General features: G+C 41.5%; 1 protein-coding gene across 4 annotated transcripts in view; it reads left to right on the top strand.

The window, feature by feature from the left end:
- Positions 1 to 20,576, top strand: part of GALNTL6 (polypeptide N-acetylgalactosaminyltransferase like 6) — a 452,866-nt gene that overhangs the window by 162,312 nt on the left and 269,978 nt on the right. For all 4 annotated transcript variants that reach the window (XM_081926064.1, XM_081926066.1, XM_081926067.1 and 1 more), the window contains exon 3: positions 14,251 to 14,359. In XM_081926064.1, the coding sequence (XP_081782190.1) occupies positions 14,251 to 14,359 (109 nt within the window). The remainder of the gene's footprint in view (positions 1 to 14,250; positions 14,360 to 20,576) is intronic.

The raw sequence follows: 20,576 nt of genomic DNA on the forward strand, positions 1-20,576 counted from the left end.
GAGTAAGGAATGGGTCTATTAATTTGGGGCTGAAACGGATTGTTCTTTAAGAAACCTTAAAACTTTCATTTTTATGAAACGGTTGTATAATTGTTTAACAGATGCTGAAAGTTTATTGCCTCCCTGACCCATGATGATTTTCGGTAGCTGTGCAAGCGGAATATTATGGTGATCCCATTAGCTAAAAATGTTCTTGGGTCCTCAGCTTGCTTCTTGAAATGTCTGAATGTCTGTGGGCTCTGGCAATGGGATTCCAGTGTAACTTTACTTTGTTAGAGAAGATCATTGCAACATGAATGAAGGTGCAAGGATTCTCAGTATTTCTTTTCATAAAATGATAACATGATTGGTGAGTGAATATGAACAGCCTGTTTGCAGTCTGAGCCTCTTTTTGCATTCAAGAAAAGATTCACAAGAAAACTTACATAAATGCCTTTATGCTTTTAAAAAATTGAATTTCCATGATGCATTATCCTCTTTAGCTGAAGATGTGCCTTCAAATATATATCTTCATGGAGTGAAATTAAAACGAATTAATTACTCAATGAAACACAGCTGTTACTAAACTTCATCACTCAATGTCATAGGCAAAGGGGCCATGTTCTGTTACTCTGAGGAATCTAATAAAAATCTGTGAGTGAGTCTCTTTGATAATCATGCGCCTTTTTGGCTCATCATATTTCTCTGTAATTGAACCAGATGTTAAATCTTCTCCAGAGGAGATGGATCTTCTGAATCTATGTAGTACTTTATTAGACTGGCATCCCATAGGGTTTGCGGGTTAATGTAAAAATCAAATGGTGAGACAGACGTTGCATGTAATGCTGCTGTGTTGGTAATCCCTGCTGGCCCGAACCACTTAAAAACGTGCCGGCTGCAGATGTCTACCAGGTGTAACAAGTGGCTGGAGGATATGCTATTCCGGGATTTTTGAGAACCACTTAAAAATAAGATATTTGCATGCACAGCAATGCTTCATTCTTACAAGAACTATAATAACCAGCAACTCTGCCTTCCCAGCCTGTGCTTACATGGTAAACGATCTGTAATATGAGACACTTGAGCCTCAACTACAGACTGTCTGCTTACAAATGTATGCACATTTCATCTAAATTCTATACATAATCCACATGTTCACGACCATAGCTGACATCCCAGCTAAGCTGGGTCACTTCATCCGTATCATCAGATGATCTCTTTGGCTCTTTGTTGTTGTTTTTAAGGAAAGAGGTAAAAGATGGAGGGAAATGAAAGAGGAAGATAAGAAAGAGGCATTGCTTCAACCCCGATCTGGCTCAAGATGTTGACAGGAGCAAGTATCCATAGCTTCTCCCTGTCCATGTGGCACACCACCCCCATATCCTATGTCCCTACCTGTATGCACTGAGCTAAATATACCAACCATTGACTGTGCTCGTTTTTGAGCTCCTTCAATGTATGAGGGATATAAACTGAATGAATTAATGAGATTGTCTGCTACTGATACTCCCCTCTTTCGGATATGTAAGCAGTGGCACTCAAACCCTGGGCATAAGAAATAGACAGAAGTATGGTATGTTCTGTTTATTTGTTTTTTTCACATTTTCTTTTCATAGATGTCTAAACAAAGAGAAATGTTTTAATTTTAGTCACATGCAAAATAAACGTGAAATAAATATAATCAGGGATGTGGACGCATGGTAGTCACAGAACTGTTTGACCCGTCTGCCCTTTGGAAGTGAAGGACATGAGGCAGGAGTTGATAATGCAGGTGAGCTGCGCACAGGTGAGCTGCAAGCAAGCTGCCGGCCAGCTCTGTAGAGGCTCCTTTTATTGACACAATATGCAAGCCCAGGCAAATACATTTTGGGCTGTGACCTTTACACATCTTCCAGTCCTGGGATTGTGGGGTGGTACAAAGTTATTTTGGCACCTGTTTCCACCGCATCATTTTCCTCTTGCACAGTGTATGACGAAAGAGATAAAGGTCTCAGAGACAAAGGTCACAGACAGGACACTGCAGCCTACTGAGATCGCAAAAGGTTAGACAGAGGGCAAGATTTTCAGACAGCTGTGGCTTTATCTGTGAGGGGGAGTGTGCCCCGCACCCCAAGGTCATGCAGGCAGGCAGCTGAGGCTGCCTGCAGGCGGGGAGTGTGCTCCGCACCCAGTGATCATCCCTACACCTTTGAATGCATTATAGATTTTGTGTGTATTTGCATTTCCTTACACATTTTGTATAATTTAAAGAGAATTTGACATTTCCAGGAGGGTCTGTAGATATACGTTGGTAGCACAAAGGTCAAAACTATGCATGAGTAGCATTGCCTATCGCTTATAGGTGTTTGAACAGAGACAAATGGTACCTGCACCTTTCCGCACTTTACTAGAGAATGGAAGCTAGAAACTCTAAAAAGCAAAGTGAATGTTTTGTCTGCGCTGCCTTTGCACTTCTATAGTCACGTGGGATACATAAGAACTTAACAAAAAAGAGGGAAACTGTGTCATAGATGGGGTTCTTTATTAGAATTTTAATACAACTTAACTTGCTCTGTTGCTTCCTATTTGTCACAAGCATCTAGCAATCTGAACTATACTGCCTTGAAACTTTGGCAGACCTAGTCTTCATGAGTTCACTCTTAAAAAAAAGCCATCTAAATCTCAGCTGATATGTTTAGGTGGACATGTGGTGCAGTCCTCCATATGATTGTACTTTTAAAGTTACAGATGGATGTGTCAGATGTTCTATCTCCTTGGATGTAGAAATACATCAAATATTAACACAGTGGTTGCCAACCTTTGTGATGGTACACCTGGAATTTTGAGCTAGCTTAAGCCAGGAATTTTGAATTACTGCTACCAGCCATGCACATGCAGAGTTGCATACTTAATGCTGACAAGTCTGTCTGTCTATCTGCCTATCTTTTCTTTGTGGAAAAGAAAAGAAATGCAAGGAAAATGGACAGAAAATACACTTTTGTCTGCACTAAACATACTGATTTAAATGTGTTAGCTGTTTCCCAGTTCAACTTTTTGGGGAAAGAAACCAGCCCTTTCACACAGCGAATGACTTGATCACTGTGTATCATGTTATCAGTCACATATGTGTTTGTGAGTAGGGTTTGTTTACACATCCTACTAAATGTGATTAGTGGGGAGGATTTCTGATCCCTGCAAGCAGTGTCCCTCTATGCTATGCTATGGTTGTCTCCCATGCTAGCTGTTTAGGCATCAATATTAAGATTCTTTTGTTTTCTCAAGCATTTAGAAATGATTGGTGTAGGTTGCTGCTGGAATTTTCTTCTTCTGACACTTTGATCTTTTGATCCTTCTTTTATACATGCTGTTGCTTTTAAGGTTTTCTTGTATTGATGTGTGCCTTGACCAAATGGAAACGCGTTGTGTTGACTTGGAAGTAATATAGTATTGAACTTCATTGTACATTGGGTTAAAAGGAAATTTGCAGCTGATGAGTAGCTGCCAAGGCCTATTGGGTGTGCTGTTAGAAATCTTACATGATATATGAGAGGCCTCCAAAGGGGAAAGAAAACTGACCTCAGTTCACAATAGAGTGAGACAAAATACAAAAGAAAGCAGTTCTAAAATGGAGATGGTGAGATTCCATAGCACAGAAACTGCTATTTCCTAAGCTTTGCGGGTGCACAGTGGCCAAAATGAAAGATCTGTGTTCATATCTGTATTTACTTCCATGTTTATTTTCCCTTGTAAGGCCTTTTAACTTTTATTTTGTGACTTCCATCGGCATTTTGCCCTTTCTGGGGTGTCAGACGAATAAAGATCCTTTGGATCTGGTGGATCCCAAACCATCCCTGATCCACCACATGTCCCTTTGCCCTCCTACCATAATTAGATCACTGCTGACTGTATATTTATGCTGGTGGACATTTCCACCAAGGTAGCAGGGGCTCTTCCAGGGGCATAAATGCTGCTCTAACAGTGGAGCTCCCCTGTGTCAGTTGGAGCGCCACCTTTATAAGATACTAAAAACAGCCTTTTAGATATAGTATATCTTATGTAAAAGGGACGCAGGTGGTGCTGTGGTCTAAACCACTGAGCCTCTTGTCTTGGTCTTGGTCTTGCCAATCACAAGGTCAGTGGTTTGAATCCGCGTGACGGTGGTGCGCTCCTGTTGCTCTGTCTCAGCTTCTGCCAACCTAGCAGTTCGAAAGCACACCAGTGTAAGTAGATAAATAGGTACTGTTGTGGCAGGAAGGTAAACGGAGTTTCCATACGCTCTGGCACTCATCACGGTGTCCAGTTGCATCAGAAGCAGTTTAATCATGCTGTCCACATGACCCAGAAAGCTGTCTGTGGACAAATGCCCGGCTCCCTTGGCCTGAAGCGAGATTAGTGCCGCACCCCATAGTCGCCTTTCACTGGACTTAACATCCAGGGGTCCTTTACCTTTTCTTATGTAAACTAGAGCTGCACAAATGGTAATCTTCAAACCCAGTAGAGCTGCACAAATGGTAACCTTCAAACCACCAGCCCGCATATGACTTTCTGTTTTTGTAGTCTGCCTGTGATTGCAGTACAAGGGTGCCAAGCACTGGTAAGCCCCAATACATGGGTGATGGACAATATCTGTCATGGCTGTTATAAATTGTTCAAACCTGGATTAAATGTGGAACTATTGCCATTGTTTATTCAGTTGCAAATGCTTAACCTGATATAATAGATCCTGCAATAATTCTGCAGTTACTAACAGAAGCAAAATAATAATAATACTGCTGGCAGTACTGAACATGTATTTTCCAGTTATTGAAAAATATTTGTCTTTATAGCAGCATGAAAATATAATCCACAAATAAAAGCATCATTAGATTTCACAAAATATATGTTGGCAAATAACTGAGCTGAATTAAACATAATTCATTTGGCGTTCACAAGCTGTATTCTACCCTCAGTTTGGGCACATTTATTATTTCTTAAAGTGTTGCTTTGATGCATTTTCTGAAATTAATATTTGGTTAAGAAAGGTCATAAGCACAATATTTGTTCAAATGCAGTTCATAAAACTCAGACACAAGCATCCTCATTTTTATTGTTTTTCTCCTTTTATGTTTGGCCAAAGTACTTCAAAGAACACAACTGTGAAGATTTGGATAAAATTACTTTTTCTAAGACAATCCACTGAGAAAAACAATTGGAAAGTGTTCTAATATAATACTACCCATTTTATTTCTAGGGTTGCTGTTGATTGCTGGCTAAAAACAGATTTCACAATCCAGCTAGGTCGGCTTTCTGAAGGGGTCTACTCACTCAGTGACGTAGTGTGGGTTGTCAGCACCCGGGGCAAGGCAAGTAATTTGCTCCCCCTAACCCGAGGATTTTAGCATTTGAGTCTCTTCCACTAGAGGTGCGAGTGCGAGCGCCCCCCCCCGATGTTGCGCCCCTTGCGGCCGGCCCCCCCTGCACCCCCTACGCTATGCCACTGTACTCACTTACCAAATCTGCCATGGGGATCCAGCTGATTCCTACTCACAAGCTTTGCTAGGCAACAGCTACATTCAGCTATAAGGAGCAAAGCAGGTTGAATGAACCAACTGTTGCCTATGTTAATTAATCCTACATTAATTACATTACATTAGATTACTGCAACATGTTATACCTGGGCCTGTTTCTGAAGACAGTTCAGAAAATTCAGCTGGTGCAGAATTCCGCAGACAGATTGCTCACTGGGGCAGGACAATTGGAGCCTATAATATCAGGTCTGGCCCAACTGCACCGGCTGCCAATTAGTTTCCAGGTCCAATTTGAAGTGCTGAATTTCACCTATAAAGCCTTAAATGGCTCAAGACCTCAAGGCCCGCCTCTCCCCATATGAACTAACCTTCTTCATGTGCGCCTAGTGCAAGAGATCCAGAAGGTGAAAACGTGAGAATGGGCCTTTACTGCTGTGACTCCCCATTTGTGGAATACTCTCCCCAGGGAGGCTTACCTGGTACCATCAGTATAAATTCTTTATGTGCCAGGCAAAAACGTTTCTCTATAACCAGGCCTTTGGCCTTTACTATCTATGCCCTTTTAGAAGTGGGTGGAATGTTTTCAACTACACACACACACACATTAATCAGCAGCTGGCATACTACACCCATGTGCAAATTAATTGAAACAAAGCATGTTTTCTATGCCAAATCAATCAGTCTGTCAAGCATCCACAAAAGAAGATGTTTGGGGGATGCTTCAGTTATTATGGTGTTGAAAGCCTGCAGCCAGTAGGAATGATGTGCTTGCCACAATATATTGAGGTTCTACGAAAAAGAGTTATTCCAGAACTGGAAAAGAAGTATCCTAACGGTACTGGGATATTGCAGCAGGACCTAGCCCCCTGTCATACATCGAAAGTGCTGAAGAAATTCATGACAGAGTAGCAAATACAGGTACTGGACTGGCCAGGGACTTCCCCAGACATAAATCCCATTGAGAATTTGTGGGCTATATGCGAAACAAACAATGAATTTAGTACAGTAGTTTATTGTACAAAACTCACATATACGTACATTAGTAATGGATATGACCTCAGCTATTTTTAAGCAGCATTTGAACGTGGTTTGGCATGGAGTCTACTAGTTTCGAACAGTCACTGTTGATTTTTGGATTCCTGTACCACACTTGAATCAGCGCCTGAATGAGCTGCTCCATAATCGTACAGTCTACAGTACAGAGGCGACTTTTGCATATACCCCACAAATTTTTGACACCATAATAACTGAATCATCCCCAAAACATATTTTGTGGGTGCTTCACAGACTGATTGATATGACATAGAATACATGCTTTGTTTCAATTAATTTGCACAAGGGTGTACATGCTACAAGCAAGCATTATATTAGCATGAAGAAACATGAGTTAGGAGACATACTTAATTTGGGTTGTGATCTTACAGTCCCTGGGCTATAGGTTCCTTAGTATCTGTCTTTCTGAGAATGGAGATACATTTGCTCTCAGAGACTGGATAGCACTTCCACAACATTGTCAAAAGGTCTGCAACTGGTTATTCTCCAATGTCAGAGAAGAGTTGCAGGAGACCTGTTCTAGGGGCATGTCCTTGGTGTGCTGTGCAGGATCCATAGCCTCTCATTCCAACAACACACCTCTGCAGCAAAATAACCCAGCTTAATTTCTATGCCACTTTTTCACAGTAAACTGTGTCCAAAGCAGCTCTCAGTAAAAAACAGCTTATTATCGAAATACAGCATCACATCCAAATTCAAATACTACAAAACAAGCTAACTAACACAGATAACATAAATTAATCACAATGAAATGATCTGAACTTAATACATAGCAAACGTAAAGCACCATCAAAACGAACAGGATTTAAAACAAAAACAATGCAACCCTCACTATTAGCTATAGCCTTGCTTTACCCCAGGGAGTCAGTTCAGAGCTCTTGGAAGCAGAGTCCTCCTACCAGGCTTGGCTCTGGCTCCCTCATCTGTCCTCCAAAAGAAGGTGTCAACAACAGAAAGGAAGTGTTGTGAAGTGGCAATGATGAGAAGTCCTCTTTCCCTACCTCCTAGATGTTCTGACTGCTAGTGTTGGCCTTACTGCAGCAGAGGACAAGGCCTTCCTTAGCAATTAGTGCTCATCCAAAAATGGCCCTCAAATTTACCTCTCAGATTAGTGATTGAAAGGAATTTGGGATCCATGGGGGGGCGTCTTTGGTGGTGTCAGAACAAAAGTGGTTTTTATTTCATTAAAAAATATATCCTTTTAGGCATTTCTTTTTCTCCATGCCGTGTGGAATTGTTGAAGCCTCTTCTTCTTCAACTCCCTTCTCTCCCAGTGCTCCCTTGAATAGCCATATCACTGTTCCACTAAGATTTCTGGGAAGGGGAAATGTTGGCCCTTTATGGTAGTCATTTAAGCTCACCTCACCTCCAAAACCCTATAAGAGCCATGTTACATCATTACATTGTCCATGGAGCCTTGTTGGAGCATGAGAGTGGTGGCTGCCAGGAGAAGCTTTGCCCACCTTGCGGTACACAGAAGTGGCAAAATAATTGTTTAAAGGAAGGGGGCAATAATTTAGGAGTAATGGATGGATGGCTCAAATTACAAAGGCATTGCTGCAAATGCTTCATTGGACTATTCATACGATCTGATTATATGTGTGCATGTGGTATTATTTAATTTGGCTTCTTCATTTTTTAAATGCAATACTGAATAGAAGTCACTGTTGAGGTTATAAGCCTTCCAACCACAGAAATAGCGCTCCAATAACTGAGTTTGTCGAATGGAAATTCCTCTGGCCTTAGGCATCACCAAGTCAAGGAAACTATTTTCTGAAACACTTTAAAATAATCTTGTTAAGCCATAGAACAACATCAAAAGGAAAGGCTTCCTAGATGTTCAGCTGCTGACAAGGGAAATCAGCAGCTTAGGAATTGCAGACAGCTTCACACCCCATTAATTTAAATTCCTTGCTTGCCTGGTGGAACATGAAGTTTTAGGAAATTCCTAAAAATCTGCTTCAGGCTCCTTGAGTAAGCGGAGTAGGGGTGGAATCTCCTACTGTTTACATATGGAGAAAATTTCATTAAATGTAATTCCCCAGGGCTCACTAATATTCACTTCCCCCCAATAGGTCTCATTAGGAGAATTAGTATGTCTGAATTCTGTTCTTCAGAAAGGACTTCCTGGGTCATCGTACTCTAAAAATAGGGGATAAAGCTCAAGCTCCCAAAGTTACTTTGATGCTGATTTTCTCCTCCTGCCTCTCCTTTACTGCGCTTTCTGTGGGGAATGAGAAAAGGGCAAACCTCTACACATTGTTGAGCAACGTGAATTTATGGTGGATACTGTGGAAGCACTATGTAAAGTGCTACTAGGGGATTGTCTGTCATTTTGACAGGCAGGGGAAGGGGAGAATGGAAGGACACATGAGAAATTTGTTCTTGGCAAATAGAACCTGACCTGGCCCTTGCCTTCTAGGCTAATGTGTTTGCTGAGAACAATTGCAAAATGTGAAATCTGAAGGATAATTATATTCCAATCTGCACAATAGGCAGGGAGGTGTGGAATCAGAGGCAATAAGTTGCTAAGGAAGGCAGTGATTAGCCTCCCATCCATTGCAATCTTTAATATATACCATACCAGAAAATATATTATTTCTACGTAAAAGCTATTTGGGGAGGCAGGTAACATGAACCATCAGTATATCTGATCACTTACAGTTGTCCTGATTCATACAAGTATGTGCTAAGTTGGAGGATTCCTCCAGTCGTAAACATACACAGTATTTTAAAGCAACTGATCTGGTATTTTAACTCACCATTTCTGTCAGGATAAAGGCAATACAGTGGTACCTCGAGTTAAGAACTTAATTTGTTCTGGAGGTCCGTTCTTAACCTAAAACTGTTCTTAACCTGAGTTACCCCTTTAGCTAATGGGGCCTCCCACTGCTGCTGTGCAATTTCTGTTCTCTTCCTGAAGCAAAGTTCTTAACCCGAGGTACTATTTCTGGGTTAGCAGTGTCTGTAACTGAAAGCGTCTGTAACCCGAGATACCATTGTATGTGCAAAAACATATTAACAGTACATAAATTCCTAAATGTAAACTTGATGAAAAAGTCTTTGACTGCTTCTTGTTAATGAAGATTTCCATTCCTTGCTTAAATCAGGCTTTGGGGCTTATTAATATTGGACAGTTGAAATTGCTGTATTATCCAGGGAAATTTGAAATACTTCAGGGAATCCGCTGAGTAGTTAAACTAAAGTTTTCTGCCATTTGGGGGAGAAGCTATTTCAAGTGATCAAGGGAAAGCAAATAAGCATGACTGACAACCCTAAAGCTGACTTGTAGAACACTGGTCTATTTAACGTACAGCTAAAGCAATAAAAACAAAAGAAAAAAAAGAAAATGAATTCAGCTGTGCTGTTTCCCCTTTGGTCTTACAGCATTTAATAAGTGTTTTGTTATTTCTCGTCATACTCTCAAAACATGTGCAAGATAATCTCTTTCGGAAGAAACAACAATTGTCAACTTAATTGACATGTGAGAGGATGGAATTCTGTGTTAATTCATTTCCTGTGCTGTATAAGTTGTCTGAGTCTGTTAATTTCTCTTTACACAATATACAGCTTTGGAACAGAGATTCCCTTTTCATATCACAGCACTTCTTTTCTGATTATACAAACTGCATATGTGACTGCATTTGGAACACTGTGTACCAGGCCAGTTGCCTTGCCCCAAAAAGGATGTTTCATTTTTCACAGATATGTGCATTTTAAGCACACTTTATTTCAGTGTATGGACGTGGGTGGCGCTGTGGGTTAAACCACAGAGCCTAGGACTTGCCAATCAGAAGGTCAGCAGTTCAAATCCCCGCGATGGGGTGATCTTCCGTTGCTCTGTCCCTGCTCCTGCCAACCTAGCATTTCAAAAGCGCATCAAAGTGCAAGTAGATAAATAGGTACCACTCTGGCAGGAAGGTAAACGGTGTTTCCGTGCACTGCTCTGGTTCGCCAGAAGCGTCTTAGTCATGCTGGCCACATGACCTGGAAGCTGTACGTCGGCTCTCTCAGCCAATAAAGTGAGATAAGCACCGCAACCCCAGAGTCGGTCACGACTGGACCTAATGGTCAGCGGTCCCTTTACCTTTACCTTACTGCAGTGTATGCATTTTTGTACACACTATTCGGCTAGAGAACTGCATGGCAAAATTCAGAGAAGTGCTAATGTTGAAAGATGAATATATTTCAGGTTGTGTATTGTTTTGGGGAGTGTGGATTTTGCCGGTTCCTCAACTCAATCAAACTTATTTCCCATGCCTACCTGTGGCCCTCCACAACTGTCTTCATACCTGACCATTGATCATGCTGGCTGGGGCCAATGGGAATTGTAGTCTAACAACATCTGGAAAGTCACAGGATTAACAATGCCTGCTTTAAAGTTTAAGATATGGGTATCTGTACATGGTCACAATTGGTTAAGGTTGGTAAAATGAGTGCATAAGCCTCAGAGTATAAGTACAATGGTACAGTTAAGCTAATTTAGAATTAATAACCCTACAGCGTCCCCCACCCCTATTTAGAATCCAATGTATATTACTTCATTCATTGCTGTGTCTGAGGCCGCCCTATTCTTTTGGCTGAAGAGGGTCCTTGACTTCTGCCCCAAAGTGCTACCTTGACAAACTATGCAGGTATGACTACATACACTCAAAAATGTATTGTCAAAGTTTGTCAGAAATGTATTACAAAGTTCATGAGGTCAGAGCTACCTGCTGGTCTGTTGGTAAACTATAAGAGATGGGTGTTTGCCACAAACACACAAAAACACAATTATGGGGGTGGCAGGGCAGAGTGCAGAATGCTATACTGAGCACAGAGACCATCTTTCTGAAAAATTATTTTTTAGAAAACAACATTTCTAGTTCTTAGAGTAGGTATTTGGATTCATTCCAAGAATGGTCATGCTACCTTCTCAGGCTAAAGCCTCATGGGCCTACCTGGTGATGGGGGTTTGGAGGAGGTAGGGATATCAAGGGCTATTCCTCTGAAAAATGGCACCTGAAGTCTTTTCCCCTGAAGATGGAGAATTGGGGCCCTGGCTCACGAGACTGAGCTTCTGTGGCTGCCAATTCAACAGGGGGACTCTGTAGGTTCAGGGCTTCTTCTACCTCATGGCAGCCATATTTCCAGGTTAGAAACACAGGTCACAGCAGTCTCTAGACTCAACAAATTACAGAAAGTTGGGGGAGGGGAAGAATAAAGGAAAATATGAAAATGTGAATAAAAGTTGAGAACAAATTAGTAGGCAATGCAATATACATTAATTTGACCTCTTAATGCTGGAATTGTTTTAGGATCAGTTTGAATACTGATGCTTTCTAGAGATTTCTTACTAACAATCCATAGTAGGACAGTAGTATAGGAATTATAAAATTTGGCAATTTTTATCTCAAACGCATCAGGGAGAAGGATGGGGGCCATTCACCTTGTCAGTTTCAATAATATGTTGCTTAGTATTTGAAATAAATACAGTGGTTCCTCGGGTTACAGACGCTTCAGGTTACAGGCGCTTCAGGTTACAGACTCCACTACCCAGAAATAGTGCCTCAGGTTAAGAACTTTGCTTCAGGATGAGAACAGAAATCATGCGGCGGCGGCAGGAGGCCCCATTAACTAAAGTGGTACCTCAGGTTAAGAACAGTTTCAGGTTAAGAACGGACCTCCAGAACGAATTAAGTTCTTAACCCGAGGTACCACTGCACTCGAAATAAAATAGAATGTGGCTAGTTTTCTTTGCACCAATCTTAATTGTTTGATTGAAATACTGTTGAAGTGTAATAAATTATTTAAGTCTATTGTGGGAAGTGTGCAGATGTTTTTACAGGCTGGAATGCAATCTTCTCCTGCGCTAGTTCAGTCATAACTGCTTGATGCAGAAGTTTCCACACTTACACAATCAGGCTTGGCGCCATATGGCGAGGGCCCTCAGCAAGGTGCCGTGTGGTGTGCCCCCCATACTGTCCTAGATGTGTGCCCCAAAGCTTATCAGAGGGCACAGTAAAGAATTGGGGGTGGGTGGCAGTGTGGAAACCAGTGCCACTGTATCTGCCCAGTGCTGTGAAGAGAAACACTTGGTGAGGCAGCTGCGAACACCGCCATTTTCATTACCCCCAGTGTCTCACTCTCAGCATAGGCCACAATCACACCATACTTTTAAAGCACTATGATGCCATTTTGAACAGTCATGGTTCACGCACACAATTCTGAGTGGTGTAAGAATATATCCCTCTGCACAGAGGACTCTGGGAATTGTGGCTCTGTGAGGGGTCTGGTATACATCTCAACTACCCCAATTAAATCAGGACATCCTGTTTTGGGCTGCCATGCTCTCAGCCTGGCACCTAAAAATGTGTGAGACCATGGAGCACAAAAATGTGTGTTTTGGGGGGAAATGTGAGACCACACAGGTCAGGTGACTTGTGCGGGAAAAACACATCCTGGTTTTCAATCTCAACATGTTGGAGGCTATGGACTGGGAGGTCTAAGCTCCTTACCAGAATTCTTGGGGAGGGGGAGCCATGACTGCTTAAAGTGGTATAATAGTGCATTAAATGTATGGCGTGAATGTGGCCATATTGTAGGTAGGGCCCCAAGGCACTGGAGATAATGAAGATGGTGGAAGCTGCAGTCACCTCACTCAGCACTTCCCTTTACAACACGGGACATAAAAATTTCGGGGGAGGGTCTTTGTTTTTTAAAAGGGAAGCCAGTCTCAGTCATGGTAGACCCTGGCATTTTCTCTGCTATTCTGGGTGCTGATTCCAAGCCTCCACATATATTGAACCCACAAATGATGCTTACTAACCTGCCTGAAATTAGTTTCTTGTTTAGTTCTCTGGAAATATGTATCTGTTTGTCATCTTTTACTTTCCTCCAAGGCCCTTAGAGTAGAGTACATTCGGCTCTCTTATTTATTTGTACAATATTCCTGTGAGGTACCTCAGGCTAAGACTTAGTGATTTGCCAGAGACCAGTGCTTAAACTACAAAGGACCATAGGCAGCCTGGTCATTCTCCCTACTTTTTGTGATGGGTCCCTTAGCCACACTTTTTAGAAGGCCACACTGTAGGTGGGGGGATGATTTGACTAAAATTGGGAAAATCCTTCGGCGGGGCTCCTTTCTCCTATCATTTGAACACCTTGTCATTTGAACACCTTGTCATCTAAGCATCACAACACTATAGCCATTTGATTTGAATCTTGATTTCTCCAACACACAACACAGTCTAGCCACTGTCCCAAACTAGCTTTTAAAGTGTGAATTCACCTGCCCTCTCTGTTTTGGTTTAGTTTAAAAAGGCGAAACATCACAGAAAAAGATAACATTAAAAAATCATTATATGGAATACGAAAAATGGCAACAATTTAAACAAAGGTAACAGCACAATACTACAAAAACAAAGAGGGGAAACAGTGAATAGCTGATCTTAAGATAAATTACTAAGCAGCAAATTGTTCTTAAAGCTTGCTAGACTAATAAGATATTTACTAAGCAGCTAAAAATAAGTGTAGAGGAAGCCTAGCAAATCTCTACCTGGATGAAGTCCCACTTTCTCAGGGCAACCCTTAAAGTGAATGTGAAAGTCATCCTGCATATGCATGAGTCCCATATGTATGTTGCAGATCCATACAGGGAACCTGACTGCTATCTGCCTTTGCCTATGAATGAGTTTGGGTTTCAGTAGAGAAGGTAACATTTAATTATACCTTTTCCCCCCTGTTTCTACAGACATTCCCAATGGGGCTTGGAGATGGACAGCTCTATACCTGGACAGATGGCTTGAAAAGAAAGGACTGGCATGACTATGAAAGTATTCAAAAAGATGCCATGCGTTCAGGTGGGATGTTTAGAGTAAATTAGTATTTAACTTCCTCCTTTACACACTGGGATACCTTCCTTTTTCTTATTCTTTTGCATTAGGCCTGGCAAAGCAATATCTGCAGGAATCTCTTTGGAATTTTATATATATATATATATATTTCACATTCCTATGTTATGTAGAATCAGAATCACGTGAAGAATTAAGATCAGTTAGAAATACTGTAGCCACTTGAATTGCCAAAACAAAACCTGTATCAATTGCATTATATTATTTAGCAGCTGATTTTTTATTTATTATAGTGTTGTAAGTTGTAAAAGCTTTAACAAGATCCACTTCTCTACATTATTATCAATTACTTTGAGGGTCTTTTTCCAGCTGCTTTGATTTCTTCATTCACTTGGATCCCACTCCAAAATACTTAGGGTGGCGCACATGTGAGGAAGATGAGGTTGTGGAAGAGTGACTTGCCAAAGATATCCTAGGGAATTTGAAGCTAGATCTCCCCAGTCATGGTCCAGCATTAGCCACACCATTCTAGAACTGGTACATCTATACCCCCCCCCAAAGGGTTTACTCTGCCAGTTGTGTGAGATCAGGCTCCTGGCAAGTTGTGGCCAGATCACCATCTCTCAGCCTAAAATATCCCACAGTGAGGATGTTGTGGGGGGCACCAAGATTCTTTGAAGAAGGATAGCTTAAAACGTAATTTACAGTTGCTGTTCTAGCAAGACCAGAAATACAAGTGAAGAGAATACTTTGCAAGATCACTTACATTTTCTTTAAAAACAAAAAAACAAAACTCCAAACATCATCTGTTTGATTAGCTACATTTAAATTTTCTAAAGTCTTGCTCCTAATTTTGTCATCTTCTAACCAAAGTTGTTTGTTGCAGTAAACAAAAGTCAATCATTTTAGTGCAGCTGGGGCATCACAGCTTCATTCTAATGAGAAATCAGTATTAACCTAAAAATAATCCTTACTTGTATCCCCTAAGGATCGGAATTAACAAGAGGAATTACATCTCTTGATTGGGGATTAGGAATTTATACTTTTCTCTCTTTTTTTAAACATGCAAAATCATGTCACGCTGACAACCACTTCACAAACACAGTTCTGAAAACACAACTTTGTGCATCAATGTCAGTAGTTAGATTTTGTGTGTCTGTTTCCCTGCGAAGGGCCTTTCCCCAAAATTTTAGAGCCCTGAGTTTAATCCACTGCTCTTTGGTGGCTATGTGATTCCTTGTGGTGCACATGCAAAGAAATGAACTCCTAGGCAATGCAGTAAGTGGCAATGTTACTTCTAGTTGGCCAGAGCAGTCACAGTGGCTCCCAACCAACACATGGTACCATGGGTTTCTGGCTTCTGGCAGCTACTGTGACTGTTCTCCTAAGGGATACTGCATTGGCATCTGTTGAACAGTGTAGGGGATGCCTGAAGTCTTCTGGAACAATGGCGGTTGGGGCACTGTCAGTTCACAACATAGGAGTATTTCACACTCAGAATATTATTACACATTTTTTTGCATGCAGTCTTCCCCTAATTTTGTGCTTCTCTTTGGTGGACATTGAATTTTCCTTACATAGTACTGGGAGCAAATAGAAACAATATGATACCTGTTGCTGTTACACTTAGTGTAAACCATGCAGGAGACTTTTTGAGTAGTAGTACAGAAATGTAGCAAACACACACAGGACAAGTAGTGCCTGTGACAAAATGTTGCATTGTAGAGTGCTCCTATTCATGGTCCAAGCCAGCCAACCATGCTCCTTTTCAGGATACTCCAGGCTTCCTCAAACTTGGCGCTCCAGATGTTTTTTGGCCTACAACACCCATGATCCCTAGCTAGCAGGACCAGTGGTCAGGGATGATGGGAATTGTAGTCTCAAAACATCTGGAGGGGTGAGTTTGAGGAAGCCTGGGATACTCCATTCCATTTCCCTCCCCTACAGTTTTAAGAGGTGGTTTCTTGACAGATATTCAGCATTCCTTGGTCACTGAATATCCTCAGACCTCAGTGTGTTCTTTGCAGGATGGGCTCAGATGTTTCCCCTTAATACTGTTGGTACTTTTACAAACCTTGGGTTGCCTCTGATAGTTTGCTCAGTAGGCCTGACTTGGCTGTCAGAAAACTTTCGAGTTTACTATTATAGTGCTAGATTTGTTTAATTGCTGTTTCCGTGATTGCAAACTATACAAAGCAAAGGAGAAGTGGTCAATAAAAAGCAACATGGATAGCTCATTACCACTCTCTTTCCCACATACTTCTCACCCATTTCCAAAGCCAAGCATACTGAAGGCAACACGTATGCTGCTAGAGCCGAAATGGTATTGTGCAAAGTACTGTGCCTATTACAGAATATCTTTTTGGTGGGAGGGAGCCCTTTAGTTGTTGTGGGCTGTAGACACTTATAATTCTATTCAAGAGATGCAGGAGAATGCTAACACACATTGAAATTGCTATATTTTAACTTTTTTATTATAAATCATATTAACACTTGCAGTGCACTTCACACACCCACTCACACACCCAAACACCCACCCACCATTTTAATCATGGATGACACTTCTATACAATTGTAGTACAATGGCCACATCCATAGTCTTAGAATCATAGAATTGCAGAGTTGGAAAAGACCACAAGGGCCGTCTAGTCCAACCCTCTGCAATATAGGAATATTTTGCCCAATGTGGGGCTCAAACCCACAACCCTAAGATTAAGAGTCTCGTGCTCTACCAACTGAGCCATCCCAACAGTGAAGGAAGATTAACAGATAAAAATTGATGGTGTTGCTGGAGATGATGCAAGTCAACTGATTTGGTATGAAACCACACATTGAGAATATGCATGCACACATAAGCACTATAAGCATAGAAAAAAATGGTACAATTTAGCAGCCACTAGTGTGTAATCCTTACAGGGCATGAATAGCTAGCTGCTGAAGTAACTGCTGCTCCAAGCTAGCATTACTGTGTATAAAGGATTAATCTTACTGCAAGGCCGGTACAATATTCTTGAAGCCAGTCTGATGCCAGTGGGCAGACAGCAGTTCTTTTGATGGCAGCCTCCGTTGCTTTGAGGCAAGGCAGACGCTTATCTAGTCAGCTGTGCTGCCAGGTAAGTGTTCCAGCATCAATTAGAAATCCATTTTCAAGCATCTGATTTCCTCCAGCCAATCCCAAGGCAGATGGCAAGCAGCCAGCTCCAAATGCTAAGCTTCTTCCATTCCCAGAATGCCAGTCTCGATCCAGTGCCTTATTGGCTAATCTTAACATATGTTTTCTCATGATGCTTAACATATGTTTTTCTCATGAAGTATAATTTTCAGTGTAAAGAGTCTAATGTCATATAATACAGAGCTGGTGTGCTTCTGAGTATTTTGTAGAAGTGGGAATTTCAGCAGTTGCAGCTTTTTATGGCAAGTTGTCCTGACCAAAATCCCCTCCTGTGTACAATTATTACTAGCAGAGCAATTCAGCAGGACATGTCGTACCTTCAAGCTCATCCTCATGTATGGAATACTGTTTCCAAATGGAGACATTAAAGACCTTGCAGCAGTCACATGAAGTCCACCCAAAAGCATTTATACATGGTGGTGGCACTGTATGAGGCAGGTGCAGAAGTTCAAACGTCTTACTAAGCACATTGCCTTAATGCAGCAAGAATTCTCAATCCATAATGCAGCAATAATGCTCAATCCATACATGCCTACCAGTGACTTTATGCATCTATCGTAAGGGGCAGAAGTGCTTTTTGGCACCTTTCACAAAGTTTAAATATCTTTTATGTTAGCAATTGGAAGAACTATTGTCAATGTAAGATACATTGTGATGGTACTTTGCTAAGAACTGGGTATTTGTCTGTGGTTGAGTAAGTACGTCTGCAGAAGAAAGAGAAATAAGGATATATGCATGCCTATACTATTATTGGGACGCAGGTGGTGCTGTGGGTTAAACTACAGAGCCTAGGACTTGCCAATCAGAAGGTCAGCGGTTTGAATCCCTGCGACGGGGTGAGCTCCCATTGCTCGGTCCCTGCTCCTGCCAACCTAGCAGTTCGAAAGCACGTCAAAGTGCAAGCAGATAAATAGGTACCACTCCGACGGAAAGGTAAATTGCGTTTCCGTGCGCTGCTCTGGTTTGCCATAAGCGGCTTAGTCATGCTGGCCACATGACCCAGAAGCTGTACGCCAGCTCCCTCGGCCAATAAAGCGAGATGAGCGCCACAACCCCAGTCGGTCATGACTGGACCTAATGGTTAGCAGTCCCTTTACCATTATTTTTTATTATTATTATTATTATTATTATTATTATTATTATTATTATTATTATTATTATATACCACAAGGATCACAGGGCAATTCACAACATACAAATTCAAAATGAGAACACAAAATACATAGTAAAAATTTAAAAAAATTAAAAAACACCCCTCCCACAAACACATTTAAAAGGCCATTTATTGTTTATCAGCCAAAGACCTGGTTATAGAAGAACATTTTTGGCTAAAGACAAAGGTGCCAGGTGAGTTGACCAGGGAGAACATTCCACAAACAGGAAGCCACTGCAGAAAAGGCCCATTCTCATATTGCCATCATCCAGACCTCTCATAGAGAAGGCACATGAAAAAGGGCTTCCGATTATGATCACAGGGTTGATTCATACAGGGAGAGGGAATCCTTGAGTTATTGCGGCCCTGGGCTGTTTAAGGCTTTATAGGTCAAAAACAGAACTTTGAATTGGGCCTGGAAACAACCAGTACAGTTGTGCCAGGATTGGTATTATGTGCTCACATCCTACCCCGGTGATCAACCTGGCCGCAGATTTCTTCACCAGCTGTAGTTTCCAAATCATCTTCAGAGGCAGCTGCATGTATAACATGTTGCAGTAATTTAACCTAGAGGTTACCAGAGCATAGACAACAGAGCATAGCCTCCCCCCACCTCATAAAAGGGTGGGAAGGTAATTTTCACAAGTTCTCCCTCCCTATCTATAGCTGTGCAGAATGATCCATTTTTAAATTATTGAAAATGGTTCTAATGCATGATTTGAGAACATATTGTTAAATACATTATTAAAATGGACTGATTATTTTCTTAGCCACCAGCTATAATTTTCAAATGGTAGATCAAGGCAACTTTTGCCACAAATTAGTACTATATTAGCAATTTAAGGTTGGATCTAGAGTTCCTGTGAGCAGAACTTTGGATGGTACTTTAGGATGCTTCAGTGTAAAATGATAACTCTTGCTAGAGGAATGAAGGAAGGTGGGGTGGGGGTCTTTTCCCCAATTCCTGCTTCCTTTCCTGCCAAAGCACTCTGTATCTCCCAAAAAACATGCTTCTGATAGTTGGCAAACCCTCTGGAAAAGAATGGGAGATGCCCGATAGGGATACAGAGGGAGGGAGAACAAGTGAAAGTTACCTTCCCACCCTTTTATAAAGGCTCCACTGGATCCCAATCCCCTCTGTCAATGGTAGGAGCCTTCCAGTTCAGAGAAGGGCAAGTCTAGATCTTATCTGCTTCACAGGATGGACTCTGTTGCTGCTCATGGTTGCTATCACCAGGAGAGTATTGTCTGGAAGCCCAAGGGAGGGGGAATTTATTGTAGCAGGGTAACAGAACACTGTAATTGTGCAAACCTAAATTTCAGGTATTGCTTGAATCTTTCCCTCATAATACTAACAGTCTTGAGGTGACCTAAGTTCAAAGTGACTGTAGGGACCGTGACTTATGTTTCTCTCAAGTTGTAGTCTTGCAGCTTTAAATATTACTTCTTTTACTCAGTGCCAGCCATGGTTTAGTTCACCTTCTCCAGTTTGGTTTTGCAGCACCTATTTAATTACTGCAGATGTAATAAAAAAATTATATATATATCTTATATATATAATAAATGTTCCTAAATGTACCAACCAAGCACAAACTTAGATATGTGGACCACATGTCTGGAGCAGTACAGGAAGACCGTCCTGAAACCATTTTGACTCCCAAACTGACCAAATGTTTTCTCTGCAAGGAGGGAGGGGTTAAGGGAACCTTCCCATTGTCTCAGGAATTGAGTAATCACCATCTCAAAGGAATGGGCAGACTACCAGGAAAGGCAATTAGATAAAGCATTATCAGATAACCTGGCAGACGGGAAAAACAACAACTTTCAAATTTCTGTTGTAGACCGCCTTTTCTGTGATGTAGGTATGATGTTGGTGGTGGGGGGTGGTCTTGGGTTACACC

The sequence above is a fragment of the Podarcis melisellensis genome, assembly GCF_964234715.1.
Source record: "Podarcis melisellensis genome assembly, chromosome: 9".
In the NCBI taxonomy this organism is placed as follows: Eukaryota; Metazoa; Chordata; class Lepidosauria; order Squamata; family Lacertidae; genus Podarcis; species Podarcis melisellensis.